The 25,537-nt window shown below is 53.4% G+C and overlaps 13 protein-coding genes across 13 annotated transcripts; 7 read left to right on the forward strand and 6 right to left on the reverse strand.

The window, feature by feature from the left end:
- Positions 1 to 490: 490 nt before the first annotated feature.
- Positions 491 to 1,444, forward strand: ASPZODRAFT_71401 (hypothetical protein; the record flags this gene model as incomplete). The annotated part of the gene is made up of 1 exon (XM_022729747.1): positions 491 to 1,444. One exon carries the CDS (start codon positions 491 to 493, stop codon positions 1,442 to 1,444), a length of 954 nt encoding a protein of 317 aa, XP_022579132.1.
- Positions 1,445 to 2,255: 811 nt separating this feature from the next.
- ASPZODRAFT_71366 (hypothetical protein) lies at positions 2,256 to 3,770 on the reverse strand (the record flags this gene model as incomplete). The annotated part of the gene is made up of 1 exon (XM_022729741.1): positions 2,256 to 3,770. The coding sequence occupies one exon, from the start codon at positions 3,768 to 3,770 to the stop codon at positions 2,256 to 2,258; it is 1,515 nt and encodes a 504-aa protein (XP_022579133.1).
- A 353-nt stretch (positions 3,771 to 4,123) lies between these two features.
- On the reverse strand, positions 4,124 to 6,632 carry ASPZODRAFT_27275 (hypothetical protein; the record flags this gene model as incomplete). Its single annotated transcript, XM_022728088.1, has 3 exons — positions 4,124 to 4,562; positions 4,633 to 6,362; positions 6,425 to 6,632. 3 exons carry the CDS (start codon positions 6,630 to 6,632, stop codon positions 4,386 to 4,388), a joined length of 2,115 nt encoding a protein of 704 aa, XP_022579134.1. The 3' UTR covers positions 4,124 to 4,385.
- Positions 6,445 to 7,458, forward strand: ASPZODRAFT_134707 (hypothetical protein). The gene is made up of 4 exons (XM_022723607.1): positions 6,445 to 7,127; positions 7,214 to 7,233; positions 7,305 to 7,331; positions 7,387 to 7,458. The coding sequence occupies exon 1, from the start codon at positions 6,817 to 6,819 to the stop codon at positions 6,991 to 6,993; it is 177 nt and encodes a 58-aa protein (XP_022579135.1). The 5' UTR covers positions 6,445 to 6,816; the 3' UTR covers positions 6,994 to 7,127; positions 7,214 to 7,233; positions 7,305 to 7,331; positions 7,387 to 7,458.
- ASPZODRAFT_71296 (hypothetical protein) lies at positions 7,058 to 7,999 on the forward strand (the record flags this gene model as incomplete). The annotated part of the gene is made up of 5 exons (XM_022729735.1): positions 7,058 to 7,127; positions 7,214 to 7,233; positions 7,305 to 7,331; positions 7,387 to 7,578; positions 7,652 to 7,999. 5 exons carry the CDS (start codon positions 7,058 to 7,060, stop codon positions 7,997 to 7,999), a joined length of 657 nt encoding a protein of 218 aa, XP_022579136.1.
- Positions 8,000 to 8,905: 906 nt separating this feature from the next.
- Positions 8,906 to 15,679, forward strand: ASPZODRAFT_120940 (hypothetical protein; the record flags this gene model as incomplete). The annotated part of the gene is made up of 5 exons (XM_022721274.1): positions 8,906 to 9,019; positions 9,098 to 9,227; positions 9,293 to 10,911; positions 11,029 to 11,163; positions 11,597 to 15,679. 5 exons carry the CDS (start codon positions 8,906 to 8,908, stop codon positions 15,311 to 15,313), a joined length of 5,715 nt encoding a protein of 1,904 aa, XP_022579137.1. The 3' UTR covers positions 15,314 to 15,679.
- A 91-nt stretch (positions 15,680 to 15,770) lies between these two features.
- On the forward strand, positions 15,771 to 16,797 carry ASPZODRAFT_704722 (hypothetical protein). Its single transcript, XM_022729674.1, has one exon. The coding sequence runs from the start codon at positions 16,050 to 16,052 to the stop codon at positions 16,677 to 16,679; it is 630 nt and encodes a 209-aa protein (XP_022579138.1). The 5' UTR covers positions 15,771 to 16,049; the 3' UTR covers positions 16,680 to 16,797.
- Positions 16,798 to 16,809: 12 nt separating this feature from the next.
- ASPZODRAFT_18205 (hypothetical protein) lies at positions 16,810 to 17,180 on the reverse strand (the record flags this gene model as incomplete). Its single annotated transcript, XM_022727180.1, has 2 exons — positions 16,810 to 16,819; positions 16,942 to 17,180. 2 exons carry the CDS (start codon positions 17,178 to 17,180, stop codon positions 16,810 to 16,812), a joined length of 249 nt encoding a protein of 82 aa, XP_022579139.1.
- Positions 17,181 to 17,468: 288 nt separating this feature from the next.
- On the reverse strand, positions 17,469 to 19,196 carry ASPZODRAFT_134711 (hypothetical protein). Its single transcript, XM_022723608.1, has 2 exons — positions 18,549 to 19,196; positions 17,469 to 18,489 (listed from the first exon to the last, which is right to left on the reverse strand). Exons 1-2 carry the CDS (start codon positions 18,990 to 18,992, stop codon positions 17,620 to 17,622), a joined length of 1,314 nt encoding a protein of 437 aa, XP_022579140.1. The 5' UTR covers positions 18,993 to 19,196; the 3' UTR covers positions 17,469 to 17,619.
- A 289-nt stretch (positions 19,197 to 19,485) lies between these two features.
- ASPZODRAFT_134712 (hypothetical protein) lies at positions 19,486 to 20,823 on the forward strand. The gene is made up of 5 exons (XM_022723609.1): positions 19,486 to 19,569; positions 19,637 to 19,812; positions 19,880 to 19,979; positions 20,055 to 20,338; positions 20,414 to 20,823. Exons 2-5 carry the CDS (start codon positions 19,738 to 19,740, stop codon positions 20,615 to 20,617), a joined length of 663 nt encoding a protein of 220 aa, XP_022579141.1. The 5' UTR covers positions 19,486 to 19,569; positions 19,637 to 19,737; the 3' UTR covers positions 20,618 to 20,823.
- Positions 20,571 to 21,643, reverse strand: ASPZODRAFT_134714 (hypothetical protein). The gene is made up of 2 exons (XM_022723610.1): positions 20,965 to 21,643; positions 20,571 to 20,877 (listed from the first exon to the last, which is right to left on the reverse strand). Exons 1-2 carry the CDS (start codon positions 21,242 to 21,244, stop codon positions 20,768 to 20,770), a joined length of 390 nt encoding a protein of 129 aa, XP_022579142.1. The 5' UTR covers positions 21,245 to 21,643; the 3' UTR covers positions 20,571 to 20,767.
- Positions 21,644 to 21,768: 125 nt separating this feature from the next.
- On the forward strand, positions 21,769 to 23,358 carry ASPZODRAFT_134716 (hypothetical protein). Its single transcript, XM_022723611.1, has one exon. The coding sequence runs from the start codon at positions 22,000 to 22,002 to the stop codon at positions 23,119 to 23,121; it is 1,122 nt and encodes a 373-aa protein (XP_022579143.1). The 5' UTR covers positions 21,769 to 21,999; the 3' UTR covers positions 23,122 to 23,358.
- Positions 23,359 to 23,618: 260 nt separating this feature from the next.
- ASPZODRAFT_71088 (hypothetical protein) lies at positions 23,619 to 25,037 on the reverse strand (the record flags this gene model as incomplete). Its single annotated transcript, XM_022729720.1, has 2 exons — positions 23,619 to 24,673; positions 24,740 to 25,037. 2 exons carry the CDS (start codon positions 25,035 to 25,037, stop codon positions 23,619 to 23,621), a joined length of 1,353 nt encoding a protein of 450 aa, XP_022579144.1.
- Between the last annotated feature and the right edge of the window lie 500 nt (positions 25,038 to 25,537).

Consider the following 25,537-nt stretch of genomic DNA (forward strand, 5'->3'; position numbering starts at 1 on the left):
CTTTTTGCTCCGACTCATTTGATTTTCGGGCACATTTGTCGGATAGTAAAGATTGAAATGCCGAGATCTGTGCTTGCATAGACCAATCATGGTATGGGGTATACCAATCAATGAATGTGCTGCTCCACGGAGTAGTCAGTGCTTACTACATGGTTCACCGTTCCATACAGATTGAAGTTGATGATATAAGCATATCATCTTGATTGGCCAGTTTGCCAGTTCACCATCTTCACTGTGACTCCAGAGTGTGTAGGAGTATACGGAGGTTCTTTGTAATTGAGATGACGACAATATATCCGAACAGGAGGACAGTCGGTCCAATTCCACGGGTAGGCTCTATGTATATAAAGCGTAGGAAGGAGACCACGATGAGAGATCATCTAGAACAAAGTGTTAACTGTGATCTACTCTTGATTCGTTCGCAAATATACGCAGCTCACTGACCTTATTGATTATCACCCATTGATTTCTCTTGAAGATGTCTGTTCAAATGCTGCGGCCAGCGCTGAACTCGGAGCTTGCCGAGGCGCATCAGAAGATCCCATCGCTGGATGTCGATACTCCGGAAAAGAGGAGCTCGTACCGCCAATTCGTCAATTCACTCTTCACGGTGGAGGGTACCATCAAGGGTAAAGAGGACGTGATTGGATATGAAGAGCGTGACATCCCGGGTCCGGCAGGAGCCATGAGAGTGACAATCTTCCGTCCCAAGAACCCAACCCGCCAAGTCGAAGACACCCCCGGATTCCTGCATATCCACGGCGGTGGCCCCTCCACTGGAAACCGCTTCCTAGGGTTCACCATGATTGACTGGGTGGAGTCTCTTGGCGCCGTCGGTATGACTGCCGAGTACCGTCTCGCTCCCGAGCATCCCCAGCCAGCTGCCCTGGAAGACAGCTATGCGGCCCTGCAGTGGATGAGCGAGCACGCAACAGAGCTCGGCTTCAATCCACACAAGCTGATCGTCTGTGGCGGCTCAGCGGGGGGCAACCTTACCGCCGGTGTCACCCTGCTCGCCCGCGACCGTTCAGGTCCAGAAATCCGAGGACAGGTTCTCATGTACCCATGGCTCGACGACAGGGCGGACTCTCTATCAGTGCAGCAATTTGGCGATATCGCCCCCGTGAGCAAGGCGGATCTGCTTACGGTCACCAACTTCGCTTTCGGCGAGCACCACGAGCATGCCGACATGTATACCGCCCCGTCACGGGCAAAGGATCTGTCCGGCCTGCCGCCGACATTCATCGACGTCGGCGAGGCGGATGTCTTCCGTGACCAAGACGTTGCCTATGCTTCGGCCTTGTGGAGGGACGGGGTCTCGACCGAGCTCCACGTATGGCCCGGTAGCTGGCATGGCTTCGACCTGTTCGTGCCAGATGCCCCTATCAGTCGACGAGCGATGGCCACTCGCGTGGACTGGCTTCGGAAATTGCTCGGCAACTAGGGGAGTCTCCCAGATGCTGAGGCCGAGAGGGGCAGAGAGGGGCGCTGTTGAGGCGACGAGTCAGTCCTTTGTATTATTGGTCGTTGGGCGTTTGCTGGCATGTCTCTAGAAGCAAATAGACGGTTAGGCTTAGATTTCAAATATTTGTCATTCAATGTATCCTGTTTTTCGAGAATTTGAGTCCTTGCCAGGCAATTCCAGGCTTATGGCAAGGTATAACAAAGAAGGGAGTCGGAGCTGCTGAGAATAATAGAGGCAATCACGTGGTTATTTAGGCCGTCCGGCGTTCGTTCGGCGTTTATGGCAGGAAACCACCTTTGAATGCTCTACAAACACTGTGAGTCTGTACAGGGATCACAGCAGCCTAGACCGTTTCCTTGATATCTTATTGCCAAGACGAACGCTATTTCGAACGCTATAGCTGTTGGTCCATGCTCCTTTTCCAGCCTCGCGCCACCAGAGCTTAAGGCTTGAGCCCAGTCCAGTCCTTGGATACAACCGGGGCACGGAGTACAACTCCTCGGTGGATACAGAGACACGGAATACGATACGGTATTTGATGCTGGACGGAGTAGTCCGCGTACTTTGGAGAATTCTTCCGGGATCGTATCTTAGTACTGATTGCCTGCAGGTGATGGAAATCTTCGGGCGATGGATGATCTGCAGTCGCGGAGTGTCGGCACGATACTCCGTAGGGACGATGAAGCAGCTGAAGCAGCTGCAAGCAAGATACTACTAGACCATGAAATGACATTTGAGACGAATGAGTACGGAGTACAGTTGACAGATGAAAGCTGGTGTAAAGACTATGTCATACACCCAGAGACTGGCAGACTAATGCGTTGCACCGGGTGACAAGCCCCATCACCTCATCCATGTCATGCCACGCATCGTTATACGCCGCACTCAGGCAGATTTGCCCCTTGAAAGTGCCGAGAAATAGCCCAAGTCCTGTCCCCAGCTCCTCACCCGTGACCCATGGGTTTGTCAGCTCGAAGGGGCCCCTGTGGGCGCGAATGATCTGGTCAATGACACCCATGCTCGAGATGGACGCCGAAGGCGCTAGGTTAGGTTGCGGCACAGACGGCGTCTCTGGCGGATATGGGAGGGTGGAGAGCGTCCAATACGAGGGAACCATGGCGATGTGCTCTGTATCGTTGCGGATCTCGAGATAGTACGCTTTGACCTGCTCGGCGACCTTCATGAACTCCGCCCGGGCATGAACCTGCGTGGGGGGCGGGCTGGCCGCAGCCGGAACCGACAGGTCGATTGCCATACTCTGACCAGAGACAGAGTGGTACACGGAAACGGCGTGCTGCGCGGTACTGAAAGGCTGTGTGCAGTGCGCGCGCTCGTTGATCAACGAGTAGCTGATATACCGCACCTGGCGGTCCTGGGCGAGTCGCTTCTGCGCATCACGCACCGTCAGTGCGATGGCCGCATGGTACACGTGCGTCACACTGAACCCAAGCGTCTTGCACGTCACCAGCAGTCGGTGGCTTTGCTCCGGTGACAGCGTCAGCGCGACTCGCTGGTGGCGCTTGGGGATCTTCTCCCCCGGCCGAAAGGGCACGGTTGCTAGCCGTGCCCCGTCCCGGAGCGCGGCGTTGTGCGCGATGATCCGGTGGAAGCGCTCCTTCTGCTCAACCGTCAGACTGTCTGGGATCGATGCAGCCACACGAAGCGGGGGGCTGAGGTTCACCCACTCGCCCCCAAACGCGGGGCTGGGCAGTCCCGGCCAGTTCTCGTACACCTGCGAGGCATGGCGGAACAGATTGTCGAACAGGTGGAGCGTTCCAATCCCGTCGATAATGTCATGGTGCGCGCGAAGCACCAGGTCTGCTGCCGCCACCATCTCCCCCCCCGTGGTGATGCTTTGATCCCGTTTGATCACGAACAGCGTCGGCAACTTCGGAACAGGAGGATCATCGTTACACCACTGCTCACCCGTGAGGCCCTCCGTCTCGACCACACGGAACGTCTCCTGCAGCCAGGCAGTCTGGGCTGCGGAGGAGTTCCCTGCCTTTTCGAAGGTCTCGTAGACCTTTTTGCATTTCTGACTGCCGCGGTCATATTCAACCCACGACGCCAGAGTGGGATGGTCGTAACGTAGCCGTAGCCAGGCATTTCGTAAAGCTTCAATGGCATCTTCCAGCCTTCCTGCTGCCACAGAGAACGAGATGTGCCCCGTTATGGCGAAGAGTGTCCGGCCGCTCCCGGCGTACGTCCGGGCGAGCGAGGTGTAGCACTGTTCCACCTCATCGATCTCTCGTTCCCAACGGCCGGGTTCGGTCTGTTTCCACGTCAGATGGTCGTGGAGTGTCATGGTGGTAGGACGACTTTCCCCTTCCCCCTCGAAGTTGGCCAAGTAGAATGGGAAAGTCAGTACCTATATTGACTACCTAGTTAGCTGATCTTGCGAACCTTCCCAGCTCCACTGAGTAGGGGTCTCGGGCTGAAGAGAAGATGCTAGAGAGAAGGGTAGCGAGGAAAGAAAACAACTTGAAGCCTGGGAGTTGTCTTTGCCGGGAGATCCTCGGCTAATCTTCTTACGTTGACCAAGACATAAGAGACAATTATACCGACTGAAGCTTCTACAATAGTCAATTCTCCAGGCTTTACAGACTCAAATCGATACTATAAGCTTACCCATGGACATTTCAAAAGAGAAAAAAAAAGAGCAATGAATGATCAAGACGGTTGCTATTGACTCTATCTAGTACACAAATGCAACGCGGGATTAGAAACAGATATGCGTCTCAAGAATTAAAAAAAAAAAAATGGGGGGAAAAGGGCGGAAGAAGCGTTGGCAAGTGAAAGGTTAGTAAATGGCAATATGAAAGAAAAAGTCGAAAAGACGGTCAGGAGGAAAGGAGTCTAAGAAGAAATGTCTCGAGAAGAATGAATATCTCAAGACAATACGAACAAAAATCCGGAACATTCATTCAATCCTTGTCTTGCCTTCCTCCAGGAAGACCAGCCGGGCATTGCTGTATCCTCTCTGGTGTCGTCGGAGTGGGAGCCACTTGCCAATGATCGGGTCCGTTCGTGCCTTGATGAGTGCATCTTGATAACCTTCAGAGCCAGCCGGAGGAGTGTTCAACTTGGGCCAATTTACCTATTCACGATTAGCAGTCATAATTAGCAAAGGGAAGTCAGAAGACGAGAGGGGGGAGGGGAAAGCCTACGTAGAGCATCCCGTGTTCGATGATGAAGCGTATACACCAGGCACCAACGACCAGCCAGAAGACGACGAACAGGCGGAGAGGCCACACGGCAGCATCGGGCAGACGTCTCGTGAAGGAGGCAACAAAGATCATGAAAAGACTGGCGGCAAAGATGTACGGGATGGCCTGGATGATCAGAGGGCGGCGGTCGACAAACAGCTTATAGGTGTCGAACGTCGAGTCGGGCGGCAGATAGGTGCCGAGAAACACGTCGAATCCGTCCTGTCGGGGCCCGTCCAGGAAATTGTTGCGCAGGTACCGAGTAATGGAGTTGTTCAGGTCTTGCAGCATGCCGACACGCGTGCGCTTCCCTGTGCGGGTGAAGTCCGTCTTGAGGGCCCCCGTACCCGAATAAGCCTTGGAGACCACGTCGGCATTGTCTGCCCAGATGTTCCGGAACAGGTTCTCGAAGTCGGCGTCGTCGCTGGCGGCTTCTCCTTGGTGCAGGACGCCGGCGTCAATCAGTTGGCGAGTGACAGCCCAGCGGCCTAGCATACTCTGGACGACATTGGTGCGATCCAGACAGTCCATACAGTTGGTCCGGACAACGCTTGACTGGACCGAGCGAGCATCGAGCTGGCCCCCCGGGGCTCCAGGGCTTTCAATACCGCGGAAGTAGCCGCCCCGGCTCAGCCCATCCGTCAAGCGATCCATGAGCAACTCTGCACGGTGCCATTTGAGACCTTTCGTTTCGTTGTGGAAGTCAAAGTAGACGTAGTGGAGACGATCCATCTCGTTCTGCCGCTTGCTGGGATCGACCAAATGGGTCTTTTCATTGGTTTGCTCATCTGCATCAGTGTTTTCCGTGGGCGCCGTAAGCAGTGTGCGAACCAGTTGTTCGTAGGCATTCTTGACCCGTTCTTCTCTGCCCTTCTGGTTGACCAGGTTCACCAGGTAGTTCTCTCCGTAGATCCGAATCTGCTCTGCAAAATGTTTGCGCGAAGCGTCCACTGCCGTCTCCACCCCGCGGACTTGGAGTTTCGGGGTATATTTCAGATTATTCACTTCGGTCCAGTACACGGGGACACTGCCTCTGGTCTGCACAAAGGCCATTACCTGGAGGTCTTTGCCGGTCTTGCCTTCGTGCGTTATACTCTGTCCCCCAGCAAAGCCTGCAAGACCTCCAGCAGCGTCATTCAGGATGACAACCTGTTCCGTCTCATTGTAATTGGAAACATTCCCCTGTTCGTCGATTCCCCGCGAAAAGTACCGTGTACCGCCGCGGTGTCTTGACCGCCGGGTGATGAGCGCGAAGGTGAACGAGGTCCCCTTGACCTTGGCCGGCGTGATGCGCAGCATGCCAAACATCACCGGCAGGATAAACGGATCCGCCCCTGGCTGTGGGCCATACCGCACCGCCGCCGTATTATGTCCGCCGAGGCTGAAATCAATGAGGTCGGACTGGAGGAAACGATTCCAGAAGAACCGGTCGTCCGCCCGCTGCCACAGGGGGAGGGCCATGTCGCTCTGCGATTGGCGCTGGAAGCTGTTGGTCAGGTCGAGCGAGTACGAGAAATACATCGGCCCCGTGCGCAGGAGGTCTTTAACCAGCGCCAAGTAGGTGTCTTCGTCCGTATCGTGCAGCGGCCGTTCACGCAGCGGAAGGAACTCGGTGCCTGCAACCTTGTACACCATATGGCCCCGGAGCCGCCCCATCGGCTGCGCCTTGGTGATCACCACGATATACTTGTCTACTTTCCATCAGCCATTGATTCTTCCATTCATCTCCCATTTTCCCCGGCTCTCGCCATACCCAGTTTCAGCTTGAGGATGCCAAGGATCCCGGCAATGCTGGAAATGCGTTTCGCACCCGGCAGAACGCCATTATTCAACCGCAGGTCCCCCGTCGGACGATCTACCACCAGCGTCGGCGAGTCTGGCGACGACGGCGAGGTGAACGCATAATGCGAGGCTGAAGCGTGCAGGTTGATATCCCGGTATGGCAGAATAGGAGGCGACATGGCAGGCAACAGTCAGGTCAGTCGATCGATCCAGCTCACAGACAAAGTCTCCTTCAATATTTTAGTTATTTTTTCAAAGGAGCGACAGGCCTCAATACACAATGAGGGGATAAACAGAAAAATAAAACGAACAAGAATGAAACAAACAGGGTGTTGCTGGTGAATGTTAAAGGGATCTTCACATATGGACAACGTGCCCGGCACCGCCCCGCAGCCTGTGGCTGGGAGGCCCTTCCGTCATCCCAGCAACTGCCCTCAGCAGCTCAAACCTCGCCCAAGAAACGACCGCATCCGTCGCCTCTCAACGCCAAAGGACGAGTTCTCGACTACAGCAATCGCCGTTATTCTGCTCTTCTGCTGACCGTGTCTTTCTCTGGGGTTTTTCTTCACCGAGAAATTTTTATTCCGCAATTTTCGAAGAGACCATGGCTGCTCGAGCACCGGCAGGAGGCCGCCCGGGTGCCAGATTCGCCCAGTTTAAGCTGGTGCTGCTTGGTGAGTGCCACACTGATCATCTTTTCCGGATCCTATATTTCTGCTATGTGGGTTGTCTCGAACTCAGGCTGATGACCTGGTTATAGGAGAGTCTGCCGTTGGAAAGGTTTGATGCCCTCTCGTGACATCGTCGGTGCCTGGAAGGATAGCCCACTAACCTGCGTGACCGGTCTGCAGAGTTCGCTGGTTCTACGATTCGTCAAAGTAAGCGGTGCGAGAGAGAACTATCTGGATATGGACGTTGGTTGACGGGCGACAGGATCAATTCGATGACTACCGGGAATCCACGATCGGCGCGGCGTTTCTAACCCAGACCATTTCGCTGGATGAGAGCACAACCGTCAAGTTCGAGATCTGGGATACCGCCGGACAGGAACGATACAAGTCTCTTGCCCCCATGTACTATCGAAATGCCAACTGCGCCGTCGTTGTCTATGATATCACCCAAGCTGTACGTGTCACCTGACGTCGTTTTTTTCTCTTTCCGCCCGGGTCCGCTAAATGATGATGATAATCATGCACAGGCATCGCTCGACAAGGCCAAGTCGTGGGTGAAGGAACTACAACGCCAAGCGAACGAGAATATCGTCATTGCTCTCGCCGGTAACAAGCTTGACCTGGTAACCGACAGCCCCGACAAGCGGGCCATCGCCACCGCCGATGCCGAAGCCTACGCCCGCGAAGCCGGCCTGCTCTTCTTCGAAACTTCGGCCAAGACCTCGACGAATGTGAAAGAACTCTTCTCCGCCATCGCCAAGAAGCTTCCTCTTGACCAGGCCGGCCCGCGGAACCTCCGGACAGCCCCTCGTCCAGGCGTCGATCTGCGACCCGAGGCGTCAGGCACCCAAGGAGCCGGCTCCTGCAACTGCTGAACTTTGCCCGGGCTTGTTCTGTCATCGTTACCCGTCGTCGATAATTTGTGTTCCCTTCCCCGTTCTCCCCCTTCCTGCCCTCGATATCTCTCAATCACTCTGTTCTTCTACATATGAAAGGTGCTCTCTCTTCGAGTCTGGACACAGTTATCGCCGGGATTTGGAAACGTGGCGCCGCCATTGTCAAGAACCAAAGGAGAGTTTGCTTGCTCTTCTTCCGTGACGCCCTTGGGGTCGGGCTACACCACCCCTCTCCAGTCGTCTCCGGTCAAACTGCTCCTCCTCGCTCGGGGAAACTCACCGGATTCACTCTAGACGTACTGGCGGCGGATTCGATCCTCTGCCCTCTTTCCTATCTCTTTCATAACGTTTCTGTCTCCTATCCCTCGGCGTCCGTTTTCCGTCTCACTCTTGGGTTGATCTCGTGTGACTCTTTTCATCCTTCCTGTCTACTTTTGCAGAACCCTCCCGTATGATATTTACATATAATAGCTTTTCTTTTTTTCAACACCTCGCTAGAAATTGATCTGTTACGAGCATTGTCTAGTACTATCCTATAAGTTCCTAGTCATGGCGGCACACATCGTACTACCACTAGAACAATATGCGTTGAAAAATTATAGAAATATCGCCAAGTTTTCCCTCTCTAATACTCATCCGAGTTTTTAAATACAATTTTTCTCTCAATCAAACCTCGACGTCAATTGTGACGTCCATCTGGCATCTGCTCGTGTGGGTGCGTGCCGAGCACGCCCGGTCGGGCCAACCGTCGGAGCGGATGGCTAAAAGCATCATCAAATCTTGGTCCGCGTTTTCCCTCTCCAACCATCCTCATCCCCCCTCCAACCTCCGCCCCCCCCCCCCCCCCCCCCCCCAATCCTCCATCTGGCGGTAGTGCAGCTCGCCATGCTGCGCTCCTCTATTGCACCAAGTCGGCAACTGCTGTCGCTGCCCGTTCGCCAACGGACCGCGACGCAATGGCTGTCCAGAGCCGGAGCCAGCAACCGGCTCGCAGGCCAGGTACGAGGCGCAATGGTCCATTGTTTGGGAGATGTCAATTTGACTAATGTGGTTTCTTTTTTTTTTCCTCATCTCTAGAGATTCTTTGCCGATATTAAGCCGCCTGCGCCTCCTGCTCCTGCCGCGCCCACACCGGCGTCTCCTGCATCAGAAACAGTCGTTCCTCCCGAGACGGTGCCCAAACCCAAGCCGGAGACAGCTGAAAAGGGTGAGGCATTCCACTTTACAGATGATTTATTAGAGAGGTTGGGTTTGTTTCTAACGCTAGGCAAGGCTCGGTTCCTCCTCCCCCGGCTCCTCCCTCGGCTCCTGTACGCAAGACTGGGCGATTCCGTCGATTCCTTCTGTACCTGATCCTCACTTCCGGCATTGCGTACGGCGGTGGTGTCTTCCTGGCCTTGAAGTTCGACAACTTCCACGACTTCTTTACGGAGTATGTTCCTTATGGCGAGGAGAGTGTGCTCTACTTCGAAGAGCGGGACTTTTACCGTCGGTTTCCCAATGCGTTGAGCCACCCTAACCGTCTGCCTCCGGCGGCCAAGGATGGAGGAAACAAGGTCACGATTCCTAGCAAGAGCGGCCTTTCGTGGAAGGTTGCCAACGATGAGCCTGTTGGTACCGATCTCTCACAGAAGGGCCCTCACATGAGTGCTATCAAGAAGGCGGAGTTGGAAGACGCCAAGTCTAAGGAGGAGAAGACCGCGACCGTCGCCAAGGCCAAGGAGCAGGCCAAGAAGGAGTCTGCTCCGGAGAAAAAGGAGCCCGCCCCCAAGGAACAGCCTAAAGAGGAGCCCAGGAAACCCGTCCTGTCTCCCATCACTACCATTGAACTGCTGAAGATCCAGGATGGTGACGAGCCCCTCGTGCAGGAGCTGGTCAAGACCTTCAACGATATCATCACGGTGATCAGCGCGGATGAGAGCGCCAACAGGTTCTCGGGCCCGGTCTCCAAGGCCAAGGAAGAGCTCCAGGCGATCGGTGAGAAGATCAACAAGATCGGAGAGGAGGCCCGCAGTGCGGCTCAGGAGGAAATCAAAAAGGCCCACTCCACCTTCGACGAATCCGCCCGGGAGCTGATCCGCCGTTTCGAGGAGACGCGCACCGACGATGTTGCCCGCTTCCGGGAAGAGTTTGAGGCGGAGCGTGAGAAGCTGGCCCTCTCGTACCAGGAGAAGATCAAGACCGAGCTTCTGCGTGCCCAGGAGATCGCGGAACAGCGCCTCCAGAATGAGCTTGTGGAGCAGGCGATTGAACTGAACCGCAAGTATCTCCACGACGTCCAGGACCTGGTCGAAAGAGAGCGTGAGGGACGCCTGAGCAAGCTGGGCGAGCTCACGGCGAACGTCAGCGAGCTTGAGAAGCTAACCACGGACTGGAAGGAGGTCATCGACGCCAACCTGAAGACCCAGCAACTCCAGGTCGCCGTGGATGCTGTTCGCAGCGTGCTGGAGCGTGCAGAGACCGCCCGTCCCTTCGTCCGCGAGCTGGTGGCCGTCAAGGAACTGGCTGCTGACGACCCGGTCGTCGACGCCGCCATTGCCTCCATCAACCCCACGGCGTACCAGCGCGGCATCCCCTCCACGCCTCAGGTCATCGACCGCTTCCGCCGTGTGGCCTCGGAAGTCCGCAAGGCTAGCCTCCTGCCCGAGGACGCCGGTATCGCAAGCCACGCGGCTAGCTTTGTTCTGAGCAAGGTGATGTTCAAGAAGGACGGTCTGGCTGACGGAGATGACGTGGAGAGCGTCCTCCTCCGCACAGAGAGTCTGCTGGAAGAGGGCAACCTCGATGCAGCTGCCCGTGAGATGAACGCCCTCCAAGGATGGGCCAAAATTCTGAGCAAGGACTGGCTGGCCGATGTTCGCCGCGTTCTTGAGGTGAAGCAAGCTCTGGAGGTAAGTGCCCTTTATACACCCCCTTCCATTCCACAATCTGGCTTTATCCAGAACTAACTTGTTCTTCTATAGGTGATGGAGACCGAGGCCCGTTTGCAGTGCTTAAGGGTCGAGTAGAACCGCCTTTTCCCTGTAATCACTGGTCTGTTTTTTCTTTGTTACTTCGCACAGGCTCCTGTTATTTCTAGGAAATGTACCTCTAGTTGTACCTCTCTGGCTCTTAGACCAATGCTAGATCTTCTTTGTCCGAATGTCGGTCGATTTCTAGCATAATAATAATCCCCTTGTCTTAATCTACGCAAAACAACTACCCGTTAATAACCAAGCGTCGCCAGTTGGCGGTTGGCGGGAACGTGTTTGCTCTGTTTGCACACATGGACGTTTCAACTTCTTGGTTGTTGATCCCAACGTCACCTTTTCGACCAGGTCCAGGATTCGTGTTTTACCATTCTCCATTCCCCTGACTGCGTCTGGTTCATTTTGCTGGCTTCCCTGAATCACCATCCATGACGGACTGAAGAAAGCCGCGACGGAATACTCTCCATGATTCGGGTCGACGCGCCGCAGCATCCCTTCCTCTCAGCCAGATGCTAGAGAGGGGCTCTCTCACTGATTGACTGTCCCTCCCCCCCCCTCCCGCAAAGCCTGGATGCCGCAGCAGATCTACGGGTCCAATGAATCGCAGGCGGCGGTAGCCTCGTCCGTGGATGTTAAACAACCTGTGGGTTCCCAGGCGCAGGTGTCGCGGGCGTTCGCGGCGGAGGAGCCCCTGATGACAGACGGCCGAGCCAGCGGAGAGCTAGAAGGCAGCACGCTGGGGACTAGCTCTCGCGATGGAGACAGAGGCGGCGACAGCCAGCGCCACCGGCGGATGCTGAGCTCTGGTGGTGGCTTTCTCCTCGACTCGTCGTTCCTCCTTCGTTCCGGGTCCAAGTTCGCTCGATCCGGGTCGATTCGTAACCCCCGCCGCTTGGATACCCAGACGGTTGAAAGACGCCCTGCGGTTGTTGTTGAGAAGCACCCTGTCGAGAAGCGTGTGGCCGCACCAGACGGCGATCTTGTCATGCCTAAAAAGCGATCGCATTTTCCCTGGGGCAGTCGACAGAAACGGGCAGTCGACTCTCCTACGCTACAGGACCCTGCGAGTGCTGCGACGGATTCTCAGAATGGGTTGCTGCTTCCAGCCCCAAGAATGGAGGAGGAGCCAGCGGGGGACAATCCGTTGCAGGAGGCAGGGCTTCGAGGAGATAATGAACCACCGCCGGCGGCGGTAGGGCTTGACAACGACTCCCTACAAATCGTGAATCTCGCGTTGAATCTTAGCGAGTCAAGGAAGAGGACAGCCTCGAGCCGTCCAACCATCGGCCAGGTCTCGGGAGGGAGAAGAGTAGCCTCTGCGGGTCAGAGTTCTACTTCTTACTCTGATGTCCACGGGGTTTCGGGGCTGGGGAGCACGACCGGGCCTGCCATTTTCCAGGCCCGCCACGGCTCGGTAAATAAGTTACCAGAATGGGCATCACCAGGCCCAGAATTTCGCACCAGCTACACGCCAAAAGACGGATATCCACTGCGCGAGTTTCTACCGTCTTACGCTACTGAAGAAGCAGGCTCGCTACCGTATGCCGTCTCCAGTAGCACGCTGGCTCGTGTTGAGAAAACCCGTCAGTATTTCGAGCTCCTGTCCGAATACTTACGCTTGCTTGATTGCCTGCCCCCTTTGCGTGATCCTATGGTAGAGGGTGCATCGGAAACCTCACCCAGAGTTGATGAGGACTTGAAACATAACAGAGTCTATAATCCTCTGCAGGCGATTCGGAATCGAAAGATCAGATTTCGGGAGAAATGCCCCATCGACCCAAATGCGGATGGTTGGAATGATGCCGCCAAAATCCATGACTGGATAGGTGCAATTGAGCAGCGATACGGAAAACAGGCCCATCCGACCACCGAATGCCTGAATCTTCCCACCTTCCAGGCGCGCCCGGGCCAGCCTGCAAAACAGAATGACTTTGAGGAGTTCGACATGTCGACTGTCTCTCCTTCGGCCAGCTTGAGACGCGCTAGTCACACCAGCAGTGTCAAGGTCTCGAGGCCTCGATTCGATTGGATCATCTCACCCGCAGAGCTTCTCTGTGACGCTGCCTGGCTGGAAGAAGGGATCAACAAGACAAAGATTGTCAATAAAGATGGTATAAAGCTCTATCCAGATACATCCGAGTTGGTCCGTTATGGTGACCAGGCGGACCCGGACAATGCTGGTCAGGAAGATATTTCGGAAAATAAGGATACCACGGTTCCCGAGCCCAGGGAGTCGATCTCCAGCGCCCGGAAGTACCTGTCGCGTGAATCAACCCAGACCAGTCGTGGACGTCGCAAACATCGATTCAACAGCCCCTCGAGCGAAGAGCAAAGCCGCAGTGACCGCAAGAAAACAAGACGGCCGAAGTGGCAACGACCGATAATACGGTCTCACAGCACCTCAAGTGCCTCTTCCGTGGAGGACAGCAATATCGATAAACATTCTCGCACGAAGAAGCCCGAGAAGCGCCTACCGATGTTGAACACTTTCACCCACACGAGAGCTGCTCTTTCTACGAGTTCGCATTTCTCGCCTTTACAGTCCGGTCGCAACTACGGCTGGATGAGAACATATCCTCAAAAGAGAGCCTCTATCTCCTCCGCGACCAGCATGGAAGATAGAAATATCCGCCGCATGTCATTAGAGGAGAAGGACAGCACAGCCCCCAACTCCCCCGTCCAAGCAGGTCTCTTCCCCAGCATCGCGGTGAATCTTGACTCCCCTCCATCCAGCCGCTCGCCCTCACCATCCAAGATGCCGTTCCCCCGGGTGGTCGGCCCACTCCACGAGCGAAACAAGAGCAAACATCGAATCAAAGATCTCCGCGAACGAGCTGGTGAGACCGGTGCGTCTGAGTCGGATGCGCTGCGCCGAAAAGAGACGCTGGGCCCTTCAGACTTGGCGGAGCGTCCTGGGCAACTTGAACCCAGCCCTCTGCCGGACCGGGTGGCTACTAGCTATCCCGACGACCATGCTTTCGAAGGTGTCTCACGTCAAGAAAGTCTCAAGAATCACAACAAGGCTGGGCACCCAGAGTCAAAACTCCGCGGAATTTTCAAGAACCGCGGACGCATTGCCGAGATTGTTGGTTATGAAGTCTCCAAAGTGGGAGACCGGATCCTGAAGAAAGATGGTTTCCCTACTTCGCGGCGTTCATCTTCAGCATCTAGCAGCCTTGAATCGGATGAGTGCGACTCGGATGGCGGTGAGGAGACCAAGAATGGTGGCAAGTCTGGACCGAGAGCTCTTTTGCGCCGCCTGCCAACCTTCACGGACGACAACATACGTGTGTCTCGCGCAGGGGCCGAGAAAGGTCCGTCGAAGAACTTCATCCCGCATTTGCCAATCTTTACACCCCAGCGCCCTCTGAACGAGGAGTCCGGTGAAGAACGAGAGCCTTCTTATCTCGGCGATCAGCAGGTCAGAGATGTTTCATCAACATCTCGGCCTCTCGGTTCCTCTGGTCTGATCGGGGTGCAAGGTAATACGCATGAGGCTAGAGACGCTGTCGGTAGCCCCCTCCAGCACAAAGGACACGGTAGAATACAAAATATTCCTCACCCTCAGCCTTTCAGTCTCAATAACCCACCTGTGACTGGACTTGCAAAGCTTGAAGCTTCTGTTGGCGCCGCGGCTTCTGTGAAGAAACGACCCCGGTTGGCCGAGAACACACGGTCCTGGAGCATCTCGAATCGCAGTATAACGACCTTGGCCGATTATGGCCTTCCCAGCAGGCGTGAGGTTGGGCGCACCAGGGCGCTTCTCTTATCATCCGGTATCAAAGCCCGAGAGATTACCCGCCGGGCTGAATCGTGCAGTGCGCGGAACAAGCTTTTGACCAAGAGCATTCTTGACATTAGCAATGCCAATCCTAAGGTGTCCCGCATGCAAGTTTTTGAGCTTGCGGCGGAAGAAATGCTTCATCAATTTGAGACTTCCCGCTCGACGCTCGAGCAGTCCATGGATCGGTTCTCAAGCGCAGTGGCCTCGCCACTGCGAGAACAATTGCATAGCCTGGAAGATTTGGTCAACCAATCGCTAACGCCTCGAGTTCGTGCCGCCGCGTCCGATGCGGAGAGTCTGAGTCTCCATCTCAACACGACGAGCACGCTCGCCGTCAAGCAGCTCAGCGACGTTCTCGAACAGGGTGTTCGGAAGCGTAATCGGCGCTTCCGCTCCGTCCGACACGCTGGCTTCGTCATGCTCGAGTGGACCCTCGTCGCTGTCCTGTGGTGGGTGTGGCTCCTCGTCATGGTCTTCAGAGTCCTACGGGCTATACTCCGAGGTGTTATCTCCAGTATCAGGTGGGTATTATGGCTTTGACGCTATGGTTATACCTATTCAAAAGACGTCCGAAGTTCCCCTCTTTTACAAGCCAAGAGTACAAGTTTTTCCCTTTTTTTTTTTTTTTCTCTCTCTCTCTCTCTCTTCTTGCGCATATACCCTTAGTACGGATTTTAATCCAGTGTCTTCTCAAGTGTTTTAAGCCTGACAGCTATATCATTACACTGGAGTTTCTGCCTTTCTGCCGACCTAAACGAATGTATATACCCTATTCTAATGTTAAATATGTATATCCTTGCCACTACCACTATTTCCATTGAGGATATCCCTGTTGAGACAGTCCTACACTGCCACCACTAATATGCAGCATTATTCGAATACAAAGTGAACAAAGAAGAATCCGTGGACATTGTCTACGCTAGTCTTTCTTTAACTGCCTTCAAGAATGTCTTTGTTCAAACAATGCTCTTTGAGCAAGGGATACAGTTTCAAGAACATGATATATGAGTTAGAGGCCAACAACTTGTCCTCGAACAATGGAATTGTCAATCGGCAGGATAAAGGACGATTCAATGATTTTCAAACAAACAAGGTCATGGACTCCCGAAAGGTATAAATAACCCTTGCTAAGCTCCAGCTTCTTGATGCCCTTTTCTTCTCCATACCTCTCGACGGCTCTGCACCTCGACAATTTCCCAGAAAAGGGCATACCGACATCCAACACATCTGACTTGCGCTGGACTCACAATCTCTCAATACCCCCCAAGCTAGCACAATGATCCCCCGTCTCTTTGGCAAGGCCGGTGCCCAGGGCAAGGCATCTCGTCCGCCTACGTCGGTGCCTGCAGCAGGTGCAGCACCCACAGAGTTCGGCCTCTCCCGAGCCTCAACGGCCGACTCTGTATCATCTACTAACTCTATCCGGCGCTCTGGTGCAATCCGTCGACAGACAAACCCCTTGGCACAGCGTCGCCAGCTCCCCTCCCCCTCCTGGAACGAGCTGGCAGATCCCGAAGACAAGACCAACGAGGGTATCTCGCAGGACACGGCACATGCTAGAGTGCGCCAGTGGCCCTTCCACGCGGACGGCAACAACAACCAAGGGGTCGCAGGCTTGCACACGCTGCCGGACACCATCCGGGCGAAACTGGCCAACGGGGTGACCCTGTGCGAGCTGGGGGTCTTCCTCGAGACCGTCCTGTACGGCCGCGATGCGCTTCTCGACGGATATGTCACGGCGTTAATCGACAACGGCGTCGAATACTACTGGGTCGCAGAGTGTTTCATCGCTCACCTCAAGGCTGGCTACGGTATCGCCCGTCTCACCGAGGGCCTGCCTGAACTTCGCCGCGGAAACACGTTGATGACTCCACGACAAGGCTCGACGCCTGGACGACCTGTCTAGAAAGCGTGGTTTACCTTGGTTCTACGCCAGATGGAGGATCAATTTTCTTTTTCTTTTTTCAGTACTAAACGTCAAGTTGAGTATTAGGTATCTTTTTATTTTCTTTTCTCCCCCTCTTTCTATATCATGGTCAGGTCATTCTATTGATAAAACAGGAACATTCCACAGAAAACCCCCATTAACGCCATGGCACAAATCAAAGCCCACCTCCTTCCCAGGCGAGAATACGCAACTATTTCAATGCCTCGACCTCGACCGATACTTCGACCCCGTCCGCCCCTTGCGCGGCTGTGATCTTGACCGGTACTCGGCGCGCAGTCGACGAGACGCCCGCGGCAGCGTTCCCCGGGTCGTCACCCACGGATTACCGCTCTCGCTCACGGGCTGCAGAGTCTGTTGTTGCTGCTGCTGCTGCTGCTGCTGCTGCTGCTTCTCAGTCTCTTGGTCGGAAGGAAAATCAGCCTCTTCGCTAGGGAGGCTGGCTGATCGGGCTGTGGACATGGTGAGGAGGACAAAAAAAAAGATTCGGTAAGTATTCCCTCAGACAGTCGCTCCTTTTATAATTACAATTCCTGTTGTCGCTCCTTATATTTGTGATTCGTCTTTCTTTTGTTCAACAAGGTAGCTATGTGTTCGAGAAGAATATTTGGGATTCAACACTGTTTATTCATGTAAGGGTAAACCATCCGGGGGGCAACTCGCGGTGACTTCATCTTATATCAAAGGTGACGCAACATATAAAGAGAAAAAAAAATCACATATTCCGGATAATTTATTTCATTTATTCATAAACCAGTAAGTAAGGTATGCCACCTTTGTTAGCAAATAAAAGAATGGGAATAGCCTCATTTATTACATAGAAACGGACACCCGTGTCAACCAAGAATAGCCCAGGGTCGAGGGTCGAGCGTGCTTTGGAACTATTTGAGCTTAATCTCCTTTAGCCGGCAGACATCCGGATAAGTCGTTTCAGATTCTCGCTGGCGGCAGCAAAGCTACCACGGGTCCTGCGTGGCCCCTGACATGGCTGCGTGGCTGGCTTATCGCTTTCAGATGAAGGGTTACGACTGTGCGATGCCGATGACCACCCGGCGGAGGATCCGTAATCCGTGGTTGCTTCTGGGTTTCTCAGATTCTGCCAGAACTTCTTCAGTGATAACTGCCTGCGTAGTGCCGATGTCTCGTCTCTGCCAAATCGTCTGTCGGCAAACAGCGAACGAATTGTTGAGTCCAGGGGCACAAAATCATCCGATACACCTAGCAGTGGTTCTGGCCCAAGAGAATCACACAGTGTAGCAGGAACGCCAGTGTTCTTGTAGGTCTCTTCAAGGGACTTCTTGTCCACCCGGAGACTATGCGAGCGCTCCGGGGGAGCCACGGGAAGGCCATTACCGGGATACTTGGTCAGGTACAAGCAATTTCTGTCTCTAGTGCATCGATCGATAAAGGCACTGAAGTTTGCTGCAAGTGTGACTGCACAAAGAGGAAGAAAACCAAGCCGTAAGAAACTCCTGTCGAGATCATCTCGCTCGGCTCCATACCAGTCGCTCTTTGGAGAGTCATTCAATGAAACCTTGGTGCATAAAGCCCAGAAGTCGGCATATAATTGGCAAATTACATAAAAATCCCCGTATACTAGTTCAAATTCATCATTCGACCGCTTCTGGTCCCGCAGAATGGTGTATTCAGGGTCAATGCAGACCACAAGAGAGCCTTCCTTAATCGCCCAGTTTTCGTCCGATCCAACGCGGACATCTCTGCATGACCGCAAGCGTGTGCAAAGGCCGGCATGCCTTTGATAGAGTGGTGGCTAATACGTTAGACTATACGTATAGTAAGCTTCTAGCAAAAGAGAGAAGTACTACTCACAGAATTCTGGCCAACAGCTGGAATGACATTGTCATCACTTGGGGCTGTAGCCTCAGAAACAGGCTCCTGTAGCCAACTCGCAGCCCGAAGTTTCCACCGTTCATCTTCCAGTGAAAAATCCGGGATGGTTGAGAAAATCCCGAGCTCCTTATCTGTCCCCAGGTCTTTGTGACACTCCTGGCATACTGGCAATGGGCCTTCTAAGACGTCAAGGTGTTGGCAATTTTCTTGAAGATCCCGTATGTCGTAAGCGTAAGGTATACCATGACTTTCAGTATTTCCTGGAGAGTCGTCATGGGAACAAGGACCCGGGTACCAGACAGGAGGACGATGCAGGTACACTGCATGGCGACGCCTCTTGGTGATGGAGTCCTGGAAACACTCGCGATCAGATTCTTCGGAGGAAGTATTAGTGGAGAGAGAAAGCTCCGAGGTACTCGACATTCTTCCAGCCAGTTTCAATGCTCTGGATAGGTATACAGCTCGTATTTGTTGCTATTCGGTACTATGATAGGGTACGTAAACGTGGTAAATGGTCAAATTCATTAGAGGCAGTAGGTAGTCTCTGCAGCGATAAAAAGGAGCCTGGAGTATCAACCTCGAAAGACGACATGGGTGTGAAGAAAAGCCCATCGCGCCTTCCATTTCGGACAATGACAGATGAAGAAGGAGCAGGGGAGAGCAGGAAACCTCAGCCTGCACGTGCCTGGCTGGGAGATACTAAGGGCACTTACTGGCAGTATCACATTCAGTCATCGGCAACTATTTTTGGAGCCCAATAATGTCTTTTGGTATTTAATTCTGCTCCAACTGCCTGTCCCAAGCACATCCTGTATCACGACCCACCGAGAGAGCATCATTGGCAGGATCAACAGCGCCTCAAGGTCTATTTGGACGACAATACATCATTTTGGCGTTTATCAACACGTGAGTGGAAGCTTCCTGGTCTGTGGATAACAGGATCCAGGCTCCAACGTTCCTAATAGCGAACAGGACTGCTCCGATCTCCAGATATTCATATGTAGGTACTAATACTATCCAACCTCGGCTATCGGGACTTGAGTTAGCGGCGTTGACGGTTTCTCTAGAGGGGCTCCTACATAGAGAGAGGGAGTCTTTCTATAAGTTCATCATTCGATCTGCTTGCGTCATCAGATTTGTCTATAACTATCAGTGTTATCCTATCGCCATGGCTACTCGCAAAATCACTTTGTACCTGGACATTGTGAGTCCATTCGCATACATAGCCTTCCACGTGCTAAGGGTCTGTACACTCCATATGTTACACCTCGAAGATCTGAACTGAGAATTTGACCCGAGAATGTGAATAGAAGTCTGCTGCTTTCTCGAGATGCGATATAACCTATGTACCCATCTTTTTGGGGGGGTTGATGAACATGTGTTCCAACACGCCTCCCATCCAGGTCAAGAGTATGCGTTATTGTCAAGTTTTATACTCTGGTTTTGTCTGCTCTCACGAAACTTGACAGTTGATACTTTTCTCAGATAAAGCTTCCTGGATCAATAAGGAGAGAATTCGCTGGGCTAAGCGGTGCTCTGTCCCTATCGCAGAGAAAACACCAGATGGCTTTCCAACTCCCACGCTAAGTGTGCAACGTGCCCTCTGCGCTGTGTCCAAGCGTCATCCCGCGCATTTCGCTCAGACTATTGAAGAACTGTATCAATCCTACTGGGTCGAAGGAAACGCGAGAATAGGCCAGCCAGAGGGGTTCCTTCCAGTGCTCGAGAAGGTTCTTGGAACAGAGGTCGCGCATGAGGTCCTGAAAGCTGTATGTCTATGCTTGTTCTCTCTTCACGGCATGTCGCATATGGGATCGGCTGACAGTAATGAATCCGATACTCAGTCCAATCAACAAGATACAAAGAACCTACTCTCTGCCAATACCGGGCAGGCTTTCAAAGCAGGTGCTTTTGGGTTGCCGTGGTTCGAGTGTACCAATTCCCACGGTGAAACCGAGTGTTTCTGGGGTATTGATCGCTTGAGCCATGTGGCTGACTTTTTAGGATTAGAGCAGAGCTGGGACAAGGGATTTAAGGCCATGATGTAATTGAGAATTCCTTCAAGGGAACCAGTATTTCCTGGGTCGTGGTTTTGATGAAAACTGATATTTGATGCTTATTGACTGAGATTCCTTCATATCCGATGTGTCTCGAAGCGAAACTGGCGATTTTATGGAGAAAGATCCATACTAATCAACTCATTTCTTATGGTTTACTCCACTGGTGCTCTTATGATTCTCTTTAAGAAAATCCTCGACTTTCTCATCCTCTAGTTTATCAATACGTTCATGGTCCTCAGAGTAGATACCTAAAGCAACAAATCTCGATCAATCGCATGCTATCACAGTGATATGGGGGAAGTTTGCAGAGTCCTTGTAATAGGAGGCATACATACCTGTTTCTTTCTCAATGGTTTCCATTGACCCGACTGCAGCGGAGTGGATTTTTTCTCCGAGCTGCTTGACCATTTCTCCTGGGTCACTGGTGCCTACGGATTGTTTGAACCGGGCAACGGACTCATCTGCGAGCGAGCTGATATTCTGTTGAAGGTCTTCGATAGTTTCTCCGTTGGTGAGGTTCCTGGCTTGACGCTTCACTATGTCCAGATAGCTCTCGGTTCCGACTGATCCGTTTGAGGTGGTTTCGACTGGGTCCTTAGATGAGTCCATAGCCATAGATAGGGATTCCGGAGACAGTATAGAAAAGTATATTATTATCCAAGCGTCATCGGTTATCGACTTTCCGTCGGCTGTCCGGCTTTGCTGAATTGGCGGAGTTTTAAGGTAATACTTTATAGTATTAGGAAAGAAACTGTACAGAAATAACGTTGACTAGACAATTAATAAACCATCCAGCACGGGTACCAGTGAAATAGAATCGTGGAATCAATTCGATCATCGACTCCTTGGTTTTGGTGTCCCTGGCTGGGTCCATGATCAAATGAATGACGTCGCCAGATGGGCCCTGCCATCGGATGCCTTGCATGAGGGCTATAGACCAGGTACAGTGAACGTATCCAGTCAGACGGTGGAGACGCAGATCGTCGCCGGGAGAGCCATTGGAACATGAACTGTTGTCCGTGGATTCGGATGAGGGTAATTGTTACGAGAGAAGCCTGAGAAAGAACTCGCGCAGCCCAAAAGGGAATTAGGGCTTCTTTTAGGGCTTCGAGCAAGTTTTTTTTTTCCCTTCGGCGTCTCGACATTCGGCGTCACTCGCGCATCAACGCTCCTTTTTCCATTTTGGATAATTAAAAATATAGATTTATATCTCTTTGCTGAGGCGGCTTTTTCTTTTCTCTCATACTCGAGGTTTTATTGATCGCTTTACAACGATCTCGATTGCGGTGATACCCCGCCCTGATTACCCCCGCTATCATACCTGGCGAACCCTTTGAGAACTTTCAATCCATCCAGGTCACTAAACCAACATGCCTGCCATACCTGTGACGATCGTGACCGGTTTCCTCGGCTCCGGCAAGACGACGCTCCTGCTCAACCTCATTCCCCAACTGCCGCCAGACTATCGCCTCGCGCTTCTGAAGAACGAATTCGGCGATGTTGCGGTCGACTCGCAGCTCGCCTCCGCCAACGCCATCTCCGGGGTGCGCGAGCTGCTCAACGGATGCATATGTTGTAATCTGGTCGGTCAGCTCAGCGATGCGCTCGACCAGCTCCGTGATACCGTCCAGCCCGACCGGATCGTGATCGAAACCTCCGGGAGCGCGTTCCCCGCCACGCTAGCGATGGAGGTGAACCGGCTGTCGCGCGAGCAAGGGGGCAGTTTCATGCTGGACGGCGTGATCAGTGTCATCGATGTGGAGAACTGGCAGGGGTACGAGGATACAAGCTACACGGCGAAACTGCAGGCCAAATATACGGATCTGATCATTTTCAACAAGTGGGAGGACGTGCCGGAGATGCGGTTCGATATCTGCCTAGACCGTCTGGGAGATTTGGACGTGCAGACGCCTTGGGTCAAGTCCGATAAGGGGAGAGTAGACAAGGACGTCTTGCTGGGGATCGATGGAGCGCTATTCTCCAACCAGGAGGAAGAGAAACACCAGCATGAGCATACCCATCCCCACGACCACGACCACGACCATAAACATGACCATCAATCCGAAGTGGAAGTGCTGTCCGTCAAATTGAAGGCTTCCTCCCCTGCCACAACCATCGACATCCCTGCATTCGAGAACCTCCTCCGCTCCGCATCCAGAGAAGAGGTATATCGCATAAAGGGAATCATCCGCTGCTCGCCCACCACGCCGCCGACCTCTTCATCCCCAGACACAGAGGAGAAGGTAGTGGCCCCGCAGTCTGCCTCTGATTCTCCCCAGTCCTATATCCTCAATTGGGCCTTTGGCCGATGGACCTTCACGCCCTCCGCCGCGGCGGCGGAGACCACCGACCCCTCGGCAGTGGCTCGTATCACCTTCATTCTCGCCCGCTACGAATCTGCTAAATGGAAGAAAAGACTTGAAGCCGGTGGCCTGATCGAAGCGAGTGATCTGAAGCAAGGGGCGGAGCTAACCGTCGAGAGATTGCTTTAGACGGATAACCCCTTTCATATGTGTTGCGTTACGGAGCTGGCTCTCAACAACACCAGATTTAAAGAAGAATAGAATAGATCATTTGATCCATGTCCCATTAGTAACTTGGGTATAATTCCTGCAACGTCAATATGAGAAGCCTTCAAGGTTAGAAGAATATGAAAATCTATCAAGTGCTCTAGATATAAGATCGGCTCATGTCAAGGGCAGTGTCTAGCGAGTCAAGTGCAGGTAGCAAGTATCATAAACTGGACTGGACTTGAGAAAAGAAAAAAGTCTTTCTAAGCGCAACAACAAATATATTCTCTTTCTTCAAGGAATGTACTAGGTGGGATCTAAAGAGGAACAGGACAAAGATGAAAAACAAGAAGTGAATCTGCGATTACATTTCAGCCCTTCGGCCCCTTGAATACAAGCAACCAGCAGGGCAGAAATACAAGGGGAAAAACAACAACAATTTAAGGACATAACGGTCAAGAAGTCAAAGGAAGAGACGACTAGTAGTCGAGGAGGGCTGAGGCTCCGGCCTCACTGGAGATGTAGATCACCTCGTGAGTGTCGGAGAAGCCGTTGAACCGGGTGGCGCTGCAGCGGGTGTAGGCACCCATATCCTCGAAATAAAGCCAGTCGCCGACATCCAGGAGGCCCGGAAGGTTGATGCGCTCGGAGATGACATCGATGCCGTCGCAGGTCGGGCCCCAGATGGAGTAGGCGAATCCCTCCGGAGTCGCAGCATCCGGAGAGGAGGCCCGGGACCGGTTCTCGCAGCTAAGGATCTGCGCGACGGGGTGCTGGTGGTCGAAGATGATGTTGGAGAAATTTCCGTACACACCGTCGTTGAGGTACAGCATGTAAGCATCACGAGAAGGGTCAAGCGGGTCGGGGACGTCGCGGCGGGCAATGACGTTGGCCGCAAGGGTGAAGGCGCTGGCAACGTAGTAGCGACCGGGCTCGGCGATGATGCGGATGTTAGGCGGGAAATAAGTATCCAGGGCATCACTCAAAATGGCCGAGAACTTCTCAAAGGTGTCCTGGCTGAAACCGCCCCCAACATCAAGAGTGTGCAGTTCGTAGCCGATCTCGGCCGCCTGGTCGAAGATGAGGCGCGCGTCCTGGACCGCCTTGAGGAAGGCCTTGGGGTCCTCAGCGCCGGAGCCGACGTGGAAGCTGACGCCGACGACATTGAGCTCGAGCCGGTGCGCCAGTTCGAGGAGCTGAGGCGCAACGTCCAGAGAGGCACCGAATTTCATGCTCAGCCGGCAGAGACTAGTGGAGTCGTCGGTCAGGATGCGCAGGTAGAGCTCGGCGTCCGGGAAATTAGCCTTGATCTTGTACAGCTCGTCGGCATTGTCAAAGGTCATCTGTCTCACGCCCATCTGGGCCGCATAGCGCAGGTAGGATTTAGTCTTGCACGGCTGCGCGTAGATGATGCGGCTGGGGTCGACTCCGGACTCGAGAGCCAGGTCGATCTCCGCCTTGGAGGCACAGTCGAAACCGTTGCCAAGACGAGCCATCAGGCGGAGAATCTCCGGATCGGGGTTACACTTGACCGCTATGCGGTGGTCAGCAACAGGGTACTCGTCTGATATTTTTTTTATGCATGGCAGCGAGGACGTACCATAAAAGGGCTTGACGCGGCCGAGGTTCATTTTCCAGCGCAGATGCTGGCGGTAAATTTCGCCCATGTCGGCGACATAAAACGGATCCTCCTCCCCAGGTCCACAGCGATCGATATCAACATCGGCCGCCCGCTTCTTCAAAATCTCAAAGACCAGGTCTTTCGCAGCCAACTTGGACTGCGATACCTCGTCCCCTCCATAATCGCCAGCATGACTGGGATACAATTCATGTTTGTCTTGATAGTGTTTAGAGACACATATTTCAGCAGGTGCACAAGCAGTCGGTGCCATAACCATGCGGCTGCGACGAGCACGGATTACGGGTTTAAAAAAAGATAGTGTGTGAAAGAGAGTATCAACGCGACTGCGTGTTATGGAGGGCGAAAGGTTTCGCAATCAAAGTTGGCTGGACCAAGCCTCCTAGACCCTTCCTCCTGGAGAGGAAGAACCTTCAGAGAAGTCCTATGCGGCAGCTCAAAGTCAAGGGAGAAGTTCGAAGGCGGGGGCGGGTTAAAAAAGGGCACGCCGGTCGGAGGGAGGTTAGGCGGAGTCAGCAGAAGGAGGGGGAATGTTGTTAAGAGTGTGTCGAAGACGTCGAGGGGATACAATTTGATCGGGAAGCAGGAACGCGGCTACAAGAGCCGTGGTGAGCAGTCGGCCTTTGGGGACTCCAAAGGCTGGGACGGGATGATGAGCGATTTAAAAAATCGACAGAGCGTCTGCTGCGTTCAAAAATCAATGAAGCGGTCAGCCAGTCAATCTTATGAGGTGTTTGTAACAGACACAAAAGAAGAGTT

This window comes from Penicilliopsis zonata, assembly GCF_001890105.1.
Source record: "Penicilliopsis zonata CBS 506.65 unplaced genomic scaffold ASPZOscaffold_13, whole genome shotgun sequence".
Classification (NCBI taxonomy): Eukaryota; Fungi; Ascomycota; class Eurotiomycetes; order Eurotiales; family Aspergillaceae; genus Penicilliopsis; species Penicilliopsis zonata.

Bases quoted from the DNA above. Each gene is read 5' to 3' on its own strand.
- ASPZODRAFT_134707 (XM_022723607.1), top strand. From the start codon at position 6,817: ATGGACAACGTGCCCGGCACCGCCCCGCAGCCTGTGGCTGGGAGGCCC.
- ASPZODRAFT_704722 (XM_022729674.1), top strand. From the start codon at position 16,050: ATGATCCCCCGTCTCTTTGGCAAGGCCGGTGCCCAGGGCAAGGCATCT.
- ASPZODRAFT_134711 (XM_022723608.1), bottom strand. From the start codon at position 18,992: ATGTCGAGTACCTCGGAGCTTTCTCTCTCCACTAATACTTCCTCCGAA. The intron at 18,490-18,548 runs GTGAGTAGTACT...CTAACGTATTAG, and splicing joins CAGCTGTTGGCCAGAATTCT to CCACCACTCTATCAAAGGCA.
- ASPZODRAFT_134712 (XM_022723609.1), top strand. From the start codon at position 19,738: ATGGCTACTCGCAAAATCACTTTGTACCTGGACATTGTGAGTCCATTC. The intron at 19,980-20,054 runs GTATGCGTTATT...TACTTTTCTCAG, and splicing joins GCCTCCCATCCAGGTCAAGA to ATAAAGCTTCCTGGATCAAT. The intron at 20,339-20,413 runs GTATGTCTATGC...TCCGATACTCAG, and splicing joins CGCATGAGGTCCTGAAAGCT to TCCAATCAACAAGATACAAA.
- ASPZODRAFT_134714 (XM_022723610.1), bottom strand. From the start codon at position 21,244: ATGGCTATGGACTCATCTAAGGACCCAGTCGAAACCACCTCAAACGGA. The intron at 20,878-20,964 runs GTATGTATGCCT...TTGTTGCTTTAG, and splicing joins AACCATTGAGAAAGAAACAG to GTATCTACTCTGAGGACCAT.
- ASPZODRAFT_134716 (XM_022723611.1), top strand. From the start codon at position 22,000: ATGCCTGCCATACCTGTGACGATCGTGACCGGTTTCCTCGGCTCCGGC.